General features: G+C 38.2%; 1 protein-coding gene across 1 annotated transcript; it reads right to left on the reverse strand.

Moving 5' to 3' along the window:
• Window positions 1-4,077: 4,077 nt before the first annotated feature.
• On the reverse strand, window positions 4,078-10,615 carry LOC140234044 (patched domain-containing protein 3-like). The gene is made up of 3 exons (XM_072314125.1): window positions 9,508-10,615; window positions 7,218-8,870; window positions 4,078-6,511 (listed from the first exon to the last, which is right to left on the reverse strand). Exons 1-3 carry the CDS (start codon window positions 10,499-10,501, stop codon window positions 6,447-6,449), a joined length of 2,712 nt encoding a protein of 903 aa, XP_072170226.1. The 5' UTR covers window positions 10,502-10,615; the 3' UTR covers window positions 4,078-6,446.
• Window positions 10,616-12,151: the final 1,536 nt, after the last annotated feature.

Genomic DNA, 12,151 nt, shown 5'->3' on the forward strand with positions numbered 1-12,151 from the left:
TTTTGTTTTCTCAACATTAGATAAGCCGACCAGTGTCCACATCTGGTCCAGAATCGGTCAGTTATGACTCACCTACACCTTTAAACTAAACTTGCCCGTTTAATATCTTGCCGTCAGTCAGTATCTTACGACATAATGCCGTCTACTGCCTTTTGATACTCACAGTGGATGATGATTCTCCAAAAAAAAAAAAAGAATAAAAAAGAGCTAGATACAATTTAAACGAAATAAGAATATGAACACCAACAACACAAGGGTTGAAAGAGAAGGTATCAGTCTTATTTGCTAGTGGATAAACAATGGTGCCACGTCCACCAGGAGTCATTTTTTACTGTAAACTGTAAAATATATTACACGTACATTCTCTTTTTGTGTACTGCAAGGGGAAACGACGGCCTTAATTGAATCGAGGCACAAACGTCGTCGGCAGAGAACTGGAGTGATAATTGTCTTTCATTCATTCCACGATATATTGTAGTCAAGTTGATATTGATCTTAAATATTGGACAGTTGGCCTCTGGGGAGAGCGTAAGTTGAGCTGTTGTCCCAAGGATTCGATTGTCCTGAGGTCGAAGATCTGATTTTACTGAACAAGCTGGCTTATTTTGTGCGTTCCTCCTCTAGAGGGAAAACCGTTCCTGAGATATAAACTGCCCCACGAATTACCATGAGACGGCCGTTCCTCTTGCATTGTTCGTTACTAATATTTCGCTTACTTGTTTCATAGTTGTTGGGTTTTTTTTATTTGTCATTCATGTTTTACGTGTACCAAAGCCTGATGTATTATTTTAGTCGCTTCGTTTACGAACTCATTATGTTGTGTATGTAAAATAAGTTAAATGCAATTTGCGGATAAGACATTTTATTCTTGTTTTGTTGCTTCGTCGTTATCCCGTTTACATAATTGATGTTTCAACATCTGTCTTATTTCTTTGAAGTGTCTCCTCTGTCTCTCACGAGCCCGAGGATATAACATGGTGGTAAATGGAAACTGACGTAACGCAGAATTTTAGGACCAAGGAGTGTTGTTGAAATGCACTAATGACTTTCGAAAAAAAAAAATTATGGAAGTGCGTTGTATCATTACACCTTTGAACAAATGAAATCCTGTATGTTTCATCGAGTATAGTTTAAAGAAAAATGACAAACCGACATCTCATCATAGCAAGGTGGTGTTCCGTTATTCTATGTGTTAACAAAAAATTGGAATATTGTTTGCTACTTTTGTTTTAAAACTTGAAAAAAAAAATACGATGTGATGTAAATGACAACGTAAGCTTATTCTCATGCTCAGTCTGAATGCCTCGTTTTTTGTTAAATGTTGATTCCTTTTGTACTAGACAGATATAGTAATAACTTGATTACTCATTCGTTCGTTATGAGCACTCATTGTACAGAATGTTTAAATACCAAAACTATCACCATGTTTGTTTTGAAAAATAATAAAATGTTATACCGAATACTTTCAAGCAAACTCCATGTTCTGCCGACCTCTTTCACTCAGAAATGATTGTCTACCAACAGCATGAATGTGTGTGTGTGTGTGTGTGTGTGAGTGTGTGAGTGTGTGTGTGTGTGTGTGTGTGTGTGCTTGGACGAGTAAGAGGACTGTGGTACAATGTGGGAGTTTCATCGTATGTTTCGCTTTATTTAGTTAGGCACTGTCACACACAGGGGGTAAAAACGACATTGTGGGAGTATTTGTCCATTGGGGAAAAAAAATAACGGGGTCCTCTCACAAGTAGGCTTACTTATTATTGGGATTGTGTTTGTTTCTGTGTTGAGGTGTGGGGTGTGGGTCGGTGTGGGTCCGCGTATGTCAATTGATATTACGTTCTTTAGAAGTAGTATGTATTCACGAGCCGTAGGTCGCCAGGTAAATCTTTTAGAGAACCAAAAAAAAAAAAAGGGGAATACGAATATTAATAAAGTATGTTGTTACTGTAATTATTTAAAAAATATATTTACCAAATAAAATCTGACGGTGAGTTCACAGAGAAAACCAAAGGTTTGAGTTTAATGTGATTTTCTTTTTAGAGCTGAATACATACATATATTAAACAAACAATTCAAAATGCTTTGAGGGGAATTCCTAATATCATGTTGGTTAGTATGTTAACATTGAGAAAAAAAAAACAGAGAGGAAGAACTCTTAAAATTAGGGACTATTAGAAACAAGTATAAAGTTATGAACATTTCAGGTTTAGAGAGCAAAACAAATTGTGTAAAGCTAAGTAACATTTTGAGCAGCTCTCCATTTAATTTGTGCACACACACACACATTCACACAAAATGCAAATCTTAATTTTTCTCAAGCACCTTTACATCTATCCTTGGTATAATGATGAGAGTAATATTTTTTTTTTTTTTTTTGCTTGTTCTCCTCATCGGATAAGTTCTCTTTGTGCTAAAGTCTTTGAGAAAATAATAATGAGTGAATACTGTGTGTTCTAAACGAATTGTGTGTACTAAACGACACTTCCGTCACACAGAGTTTTCAATTTGCCTTTAATACTATCTAAACTTTATCGGTTCATAAATTTTCCCTCTCTTTTTTCTTTTCAGGTCGGTCTATTTTTTTTTTTTCTGTCTCATAATTTGTGCGGATCAATCTCGATGATGTTTCTGTTTTCTTTACTAAGCAACACGTTATCAGGATAGACTTTCCTTTTGATATTTGATATAAGTAGCAGACCAACTAGATAAATAAATTGAATTAATATGCTACATTGTACTACATTGAACAAGCAAGACAGACAGACAGACAGACAGACAGACAGAACAAAATTAACAGAGATGGACGTATGCATATACTACAGTCTAGAAGGCACTATGAGATGTCTTTTATATCTAGACTTAAGGTAGATGCATTCTTAGAAATTGACCTTAAACTATTCCAAAACATAAATAAAGACATTACATAGAATGGAATGTACCGTTTCATGCTCAGGCGACAAAATGGCAAACCTTTATTTCGGGTTTCAATTACATAATGACAATGTATGATTCTTTAAAAAGAGAAACGATTATTGAACATGTTATAGGAAGAGTTGCTTTAAAATATTCATACGCATTTTTTTTTTAATTATCACTATTATCACATGAAGTGAAGATTTTAGTTTTTCAAGGTATGTTAAAAGTTAATTCAGTTGAGTAACAGCATAAAAGATGGGAATCCATACTAATTTCTTCTTTAGTCATTTTTTTTAATAGCATTATTATGATTATGCAATGTATTTTGAATGACGTCTTTCAGGACAAAAAAAAAAAAGGTATAAAGAGAAAAGGGAATATAATTATTGTGTAACGTGTGTTTGTAATCTTTCTTTTGAATCTGAATTACTTTGGCCAAAATTGGCGATTGGTGTATCTGGTATCGACCTTCCGAGTGCATACCTTCCGTTCGGCGAGTTACTCGGGCCGGCCTGCACAGTTCTTTCGGGGACAGGAACAGTGTCCTGACAATCGTTGCGGTTTCGTAGACGACGGACTGATGAGTTCATTGTTCCGGAGTTGCACATCAGTATAAATGTATGCTCGGAAACCATCTGGTAGCCGCTGCTGTCTGACCGTAACACGATTGCACGTCGTAACTACACGTCTCGGCCTGCAACCGCAGCCTCAGCGGGCCGCGGTGAGACCACCTGCCGCGGAGGGCGTACCAGCGAATATACCAGTTCGGGTACTCATGCGCACTTGAGTACAAATGACCTTTCATTTTTTTTCTCAGTTGGTTAGGCACTTCACTTGTTTTCAAAGTAACAAAATGCATAAGCTTGCCAGACGTAGCAATTTATGGAATTCATCAGTCATGTTCAAACAAAGAATGAATTTGTGGAGACCAGGTGACAAGCATGGCCCATCAATTAACAACTGGGAAAGCATCCATTTCATTATTCTGCATTGAATGTATTAACAATCTTTTTCTCTTGATATTGCCAAATACAATTTTTGTTGTCGGGTGGATGTGCTGCCAAGCACCATGTTTATAAAGATACATGAATAATCATCACACCATAGCTACTCAGTGAATCTAGTAGAGACAGTGATGCTGTCTTAAGTGTTTGTGGCTGGAGGAATTAGTGTTTAGATATCAAAATAAATGAAAAATGAGATGAAAATGAAGTCTATCTGCTTTATTACATACCTCATGCACACTGTTTTTAAAGGCACAGCAATACAAACATTGGTACAACTAGAATGAAAATTGTGTAGCCGTATAGAGCACGTGCCATGGTTCAAATAGGAGACTGCTACCTTATCATCCAGAGTTACAGGAAAGGATATTTGATTTGATTTGGTTTATTCACAAAATTCATATACGTACATTACACACACACATAAATTTACAGAATAGTCTGTACACATATCTTTCACACAACCATATGAATAGTCTGTACGTGGAATATGTCATTTATAATTATATATATATATGTGTATATCGTCACAAGCTATTCAAAACTGCTGCTGGGACGGCCAGTAGAAAATAATTTGAAGAGTTTGTTTGCAAAAACCGATAAGTCCATATTTGCCAAATGGAGATATTTGCGATTAAAAGTCAAGAAAAATAGAGAGAATAATAAGAAAATTTATGCTTCTTTTGACCATAACTTCAAAAATATACCTTTATATGTAGTGACCAATATATCATTTAAAAGGTATTATTTTGTACTTTATGACAGAGATCGTACTTCAAAATCTTCAAAAATGGACTTATCGGTTTTTGCAAACAAACCCTTCATTTATTATAACTTATGAATCTACACTATATACATACACACTATACAAAAAGAGAAAAAATACTATGTTAGGGTTTAGTATATTTAAGAGATCAGGATGTTATAGACACAGAGAGACATGCTCTTAGGTATATTATAACCACTCTAGATATTATAATGGTTTTGCCATTTTTGATGTAAAAAACATAGTAATATTCATGGTTATTACTTGATTACACAGAGATAAATATCATATCGGTGGGATGCATTTTAATGTTTAAGTCCATCCTTAAGTATAGCAAAATCCCGGGGTTTTCAACCTACAGGACCAGGGCCGTGTTTTATGAAGAGTTATGGCAGCCTGTGTGGTAAGGACATTTATAATCGATTATATGTTTTGATAAAAACGGGGCCCAGTACTATGTAGATTATGTACAATCTGTGTAATGAATTGTGATTATGGTAATTTATGTTGAATTGTAACAATCTCGAAGGTGGTCTGTGTAGACCTACATCAACATAAGCATGTAAGTACATGCCCGTACAAATACTGTGAATCAAACGTTGCGAATTGTGCCACGTATTAATAACTGTGTCACATTAGTGTCGGTTCATGATCCAGATAGGACATATGCATTGTATTCAACAAAAGCTTTTCCAACAGATGATAATAGCGCTGCATGTGTACACAAGTGTGTCAAAGCTACATACACATATCATGCAGTGATGACAACGATCTTTTAATTGTCCCGTTCTACAGATACCTTCGTGCAATAATTTCTGTAGAAATGCAAGTAATGCAGTTGAGAATTATACTGCGACATTTTGGATCCGCAAACAATAGTTCTATTCTAGTCGCTACATTCTCATTCCATTCCAAATGTGACCCTGCTCCACAAAAAAGAAAAGAAAAGTCGCTAGCCATGGATTTTTAGTAAATGACCAATTCTGAAAGAACAGACTTCAAGCTGTGAAATGAGGTGTTAGTCAATTCAGATGGACGTTCATCTAAATATTGAAAAGAAAACACAAACTTTAGAAAAAGTGTTTACAGAGAAAATAAGCTCTATAAAAGTAGAGTCAATCGGTATTCATCGTGATTCATGGGTTAAATCTTACAAAGCCGTGCTATCTGTGCAATAGATGGGACAAAAAAACAAAACAGCACAAACAATGAAGGGATTACTAGATTAGACTGAAATCGATCACACTCTAATAACACGTTCTTTCCATGATAAACCGTAACTTTCAAAGATAAAGAGACATCCTTTCAAAAGTTATTAGAGTTAAAAATGAAGAATGTGTAAAGGGTTCTTTAGAAATAAAAAGGGTAATCTGAGACACACCTAAACTCACTATTCTACAAAAAAGTGTTCTAGAAAAAGCTGCTAAAAGCACAATTTCCCGTTTGTTTTATGATTCCAAACTTTACCTTAATGTAGATGAAGCTTCGCTCTTTAAGAAAAAATAAATATATATATAAAAACATAATTGACTAGGTTCATCTCACCTATGTTGAGTGTGACATGAAATCAATGTGTGCGACTTTTTGTTGGCTTTGTGATGCACGGTCACATATTATACAAACCACCCGATACTGATCACTGCATTCGCGATCTAATCCAAAGTGTTGTCCACGGGGCCTAAAGATGCTCTAAATGAATGACTTAATTGCTTGAAAGGGGACTTTACTGGGACGAGGAGTTGATATCAATCCGCTTGAATCCTTTATGGATGCGATACAAAGGCAGGGTTGTCATGCACTTGCGGAGAACGGTGATTGATGCATGTACCTTCAGATATCAAAAAGGAGTAAGACAATCACAAAAGATGATTAATGCACTTACCATTTTATGGCTGCCAATGCATTTGTAGTAAACATTTATACGAGCATAGTACTGTTATCATATTGGGAAAAACTAAGTATCAACTGGAAAGCATAGAATCAAATCTTTGGTCCTTCCACAGGGCCATCAATCATAATTGCCCTTGAATAAACCAAAAATGAAACGAGAAAACAAACAAAAGAGGAAGAGCAAAAGCAAAACAAAACGGAGAACACTGATGGAGATTAATATATACAGTACATGAATACATGCAGACACACACACACACACACAAACAAACACACATAATTGTTTACTCTAATGTACACATTATATGGACAGCCTATAACATTGAAATTAGAGGTAATATAAGTCTGTAAATGAAATGTCACAAGGGATTTTTTTCTTCTTCTATAGAGCAGAATGTTTCATCCTTTACGCTTTGAAACTTTTTCAAACTATACTTCAGATAGCTAGTAGGCCTATTTCGTTTTTATATAATTACACTTCATCTAAGTAAGGGAAGATTTACTGCTATGCGAAAATGATGCGTATTTCGTGTGCATGGTTGATATATTGTCATACGTAACATAGAACAAGTTGTGTAATGTAGGAATTTTATTATTTTCTTTTGGTTATTCCTTAAAAATTTGTTCTCTTTATTACAACTAACCGTGCAGAGCTTTTTCCCCTTTGTTGTTATCCTGTTGATCGTCGTCTTCTTTGGGCCAACAGAAGCAGCAGCCAAATGACGACAGGAGGACCGGCAGAAAGACAAGACTATGTAGAACTCCGAAGAGCATCACCAGGAGCATCACCTTGAAGAAGGCAACAAATATGTAGCTGGTTGACCAGTTTAGGGCGATTATGGCGATGATTGTAGATATGGCTCCTTGCAGGATGGGCATTCCGAGAGAGTAAAGCGCCATCACGGCGTGCTGAGAGGCAATGGAGAGCCTTTCTTTGTGTTTGCCGTCGTACTCTTCTGGAGCAGACAGAAAGGCGTACGTGATGTGAGCGGAGAAATCGACGCTGAATCCTATGCAGAGGATGAGGTTGATCATGGAGATACTATCCAGACGTACGTCCCACAGGGACATGTAGCCAACGATGCCCACCTCAATGGACGCGATGCACAGGGCTACCACCACGGAGCAGATTAAATTGGGGATGAGGAAGAAAGCGACGACGAACATGGCGGCGACTGCGATAGAGAGATTTTGGATTGTGACAGGTCGGATCCTGGCATACTGCTCGTAGACAATGAAGAAGGGTGAGAACGCGGTTAAAGTTATGTCGGCTTCACTCGCCTTGTCTCGAACTTCACTCATCATCTGCACTTGCTGGTTTGTGGTGACCAAGCTATCTCCCGTGAGTATGAATCGGGATGACTCTATCACAGTGTCGTTGGAACCTTCCTCGAAAATGATGTCTTGCGAGTATCTCGAGAAAGAGGAGATGACGAGGAATTGGTTAACAAGTAGGCGAGAGAACTCATCTGGGTCTGATCTTACACTTGTCGGAACATTTGCTGCATCAAGGAATTTCAGGAAGTCCCGAAGCCAAAATTCTGTGAACTTAGCTGAATGAATGTATTCGCTGTTTTCGAAATCTTTGACGAGAGTTTCTAAATCATCTTGAACTGTGACGTCACTGTAATTGAGGCTTTCTTGAATGACAACAGAAACAAAGGGCCCATACGTCGAAAAATCATCCGACTGACGCTCGAAGAAATCGTAAGCTGGTGACCCGGAACGGGCCAGTAGCTTCAACTCTAGACCCTCGGAGACGTTAAAGCATCCATAGATTGCGCCGCCCAGATAGGCGCAGAAAGCAAGCAAGGTGATGAACTTTACTCCGGGTTTCATCAGGAATGGTCCGTAGTATTCTTTGAAGAAGGTCATGAGACCGGTTTCACAAGTTGTCATCTTGTTTGTACTGCGGTCTTCCTCCGACAGTCCGCTTGCGCAGAAGAGCTTGTATGCCGTTGAGGACGCTTCATCGCGCGGTTTAACTTTCATCAAAGTCCAAACGTGACGATTCGCCGCCTCTCTGCGACCGGTGACGGCCATCCAGGCTCCGAAGAAAGTGATCTGGAAGATGTAGTCGAAGATGACGGCGACGCCGGTATAGAGACAGAAGACGCGGACGGCTGGTAGAGGGTTGATCGATCCTATACCGAAGGCGAGAGCGTCGGTGATGCTGGTGATGGTGATGGAGACTGCCGCCTCGGAGAAGGCAATCCCCATTCGCTCCTCAACACTCTTACATGGATTGGTCTTCCGCCAAGCAGCAATCATGATGAACATGTCATCAATCCCAATTCCTAGATAAATAAAATAAATGCATCACCTCGTAATTGTGTTCAATCAATCTTGCTCCTTACTATCCCATGTTATTGGTATTGCAAGATGATTGTGATCAATGATACTTATGAATTTTGTCTATCATCGCGTGCATGCAGAATGACTTTAACACAAGGTAGCTTTTCTCCTTTTTTTTCCGACCACATGACTCTGACTGTCTTCATATTGGTGGCAAGGTTTCTTCGGTGTATGTTTATTTCTCTTACCCTTTGACTAAGACAATGGTTAAATGTAGGTGCTACTAATGTGCATGGGGAAGTACTGGACAAGATGCTGGCGTATTTGAAAAAAAAGCATTCTGACAACGAAATAACTGTTGCAGCATTTTAAGGAACATCTCAAAGCTGATAGCATGAACCCAGCCCTAAGGCGTCTGAGGTATAGTCGGCGAAAATAACTCTGAACATGAAACATAAACACTCATTGATCTATTAAATTAGTTCGTAGAGATCTGTCTTGAAGTAATACACATATCTAAGATTACTTCATCTTGTATAATTCGGATATAATCTTCCAATATATAATTAAGAAGAGAGAAAACATCTTGATGTGGAAAATACCATGGGCTCATCGGTCACTGCATACTTCTACACTTACCGAGGATGAGAAATGGCATGGAGGACGTCACTATATTGAAGTTGACCCCAGCGTAGGAAAGTAGTCCCAGAGAGGACGCCACGGCAAGAGACGCGGAGATTGTTCCCATGAAGCCAAGAAAGGGTTTGCTGAACACCCAGTCAAACATCACACAGGACGTGATGGCGAAAGTGAAGAGTAGCGTGTATGAGATGGAGAAGAGAGGAATGACAGACCTTGAAGAATGGCTCACTTCACTGTCCAGGGTGTGGGAATGGATGAATGAGACAGATATTGCGTCTGACTCAAAGCTGTCTACAAAGCTCTCGAATTCAGTCTCCCACTCCATACCCTCCTCTTCGAAAAGAGGTGTGGTCTGAAGAATGTAATTTAAGGCGAAAAGTCCGGCTCTCAAGATTGTCGCGTTGTCTCCCAACTCTACATCTCCGAAGGTAGTTCCAAGGAAGTAACTCTCGCCGTTCGACGTTTCGAAGAATGGGTAGGTCAAGTTCACGTGCTTCAAGTAACTCGCGTTGCGGTCGAGGATCTCTAGGACTGGGTTATCCAGGCAGACACCCCGACTCATGGCGCAGAGGGACTCGTACGTGAGCGGTATACCATTGTTGCTGGAAACTGACACTGTCCGCAATTCACGGTCGAAGCGTAATATCTCGGAAAACACGTCCTCCACCAATACATCGTCTCCTGCTCTTGGCGCTATGATGATGTTTGCCGCAAGATCCTCCGTGCCGTTTCCCCGCGACGCCGTGTACTCATCGTAGTCGGTGGGAAAGTCATCGTATATGACTTCGGAGTCGTCATGGGCTTTGCTGCTATCTGGTGTGAAGAGGAAGATGACATCGGCATCGACCTTCAGGAATATGATGCCGACGGACAAGGCTGCGGCAACGATGAGGGAGATGAGGATAATTGCGTAAGGCCATCGAGAGACAAACTTTCCGTATCTTTCGAACAGCGAAGACAAGCCCCGATCGATACAGTCACACTGCACCATTGTTAGAACCGCCCTTGATCTGTATGGTGTATCTAAGCTTCTAATTTCTGTCAAATGAGTTTTCTTTTGTCAGATCAGTTTTCCATGCGATGAATTTTTTGTTTTAAGACGAATTTTCTCCTTGTCATTTTCCTGTTTCAAGCTGAACCGGAGATCTGCACAAAAAATTTTTAAACAAAGTTTATGAGCAACTGTACACACTAATTAGCACGCACACACCACATACCAACAGCACTTACATATTTCAGTTATACCTATATATATATATATATATATATATTCTTTGATAGATAGTTTAAAAAAAAAGTTTTGAAACAAAGTTTATGAGCAACTGTACACACTAATTAGCACGCACACACCACATACAAACAGCACTTACATATATATATATATATATATATATACATATATTCTTTGATAGATAAATATACAAAGATATGTACATTCACTGTTGTATAGACATATTTTATTCCCTAAAAATACTGCAACTCAAAAGTACTTGACAAACAAAAGAAGCAAAACAAAAACAATGGGCATTATTATACCTAGATGCCTTTTCAAATAATCAAAGGCTTGTCATTCTAAATAAATCTATACGTTCATTCATACTTGCATAACACTGCATGTAGTTTTCTTGTTGATAGTTCTCATATTATATTGTTTCCTTTTCTTTCCATTTATGCTTTCTTCTATTACAAAAAAAAAAAAAAATGCTGTTGTTGCTAATACCTAAAATGGCATAGTATTCAACCAGATGTATTATTCGCAATTGAAAACATTACATCTCGAATGATCATAATATATGTGTTCTTCACGGATTCAAGCAAACAGCAGTGGGCTTATGGTGTCCAGGCTTTTTTGAAATTAAAGTAGGTGAGAGCGATTTCCCGGCTCTCTAGGGGAAAACGTGGATATCTTATGTTTCATAACTCTCTGAAAATGGGCAAATGTGAGGACACTTAAGTTGACTCTACATTCTTCGTCAAAGTATAACAAGGAATATAGTGTCCTAATATAATCGACTTCTCCAAGATATTTGACACCATTGAATACAACCTACATCTTCCTAAACTCTCCCACTATGGCATTAGAGGGACGGCCTTGGAGTGACTCAGGAATAACTTTACTGATTAGTTATTTGTAATAATGACCATACATTTATTTTGCAAGATGCCAATAAATGTGAATTATCTTAGAGATAGGCCTAAGCTTGCTTGGACTTTTCTTTGTCCTCTGTATCAATGTACACGCAGCATTCATCAAGTATTCTTTCATGTTTGTTATCTGTCGGCGATAAGAATGTGTGCCTCTCTACGTCTGATCCCAATATACTAATTGATAACTTTAATATCAAATTAGAGAAATCATTCCACGGGCATTGACGGGTTCTACAGGAAAAAAGCCCATGAGCTGCCAATAAACAACAACAACAACAACAAAACATACCTAAATATGTATGCTTTCTTAAAGGGATAGTACAGGATTGGTGGAGATGAGAATAGGGTTTTTTATTTTTTGTGAGATACCAAGAAAACACTTTTGATATAGTTCAGAGCGTACCATTTTAAGAGGAATTCAAAGTTTATTTGATGAAAATCGGGTTTGGAATGACTGAAACATCCAAAAACAAAGTAAAACAAAGCGATCCTG

The sequence above is a fragment of the Diadema setosum genome, chromosome 10 (assembly GCF_964275005.1).
Source record: "Diadema setosum chromosome 10, eeDiaSeto1, whole genome shotgun sequence".
Taxonomy (NCBI): Eukaryota; Metazoa; Echinodermata; class Echinoidea; order Diadematoida; family Diadematidae; genus Diadema; species Diadema setosum.

Bases quoted from the DNA above. Each gene is read 5' to 3' on its own strand.
- LOC140234044 (XM_072314125.1), bottom strand. From the start codon at position 10,501: ATGGTGCAGTGTGACTGTATCGATCGGGGCTTGTCTTCGCTGTTCGAA. The intron at 8,871-9,507 runs GTAAGTGTAGAA...TTATTTATCTAG, and splicing joins CATGCCATTTCTCATCCTCG to GAATTGGGATTGATGACATG. The intron at 6,512-7,217 runs GTTAGTTGTAAT...TGATATCTGAAG, and splicing joins AGGGGAAAAAGCTCTGCACG to GTACATGCATCAATCACCGT.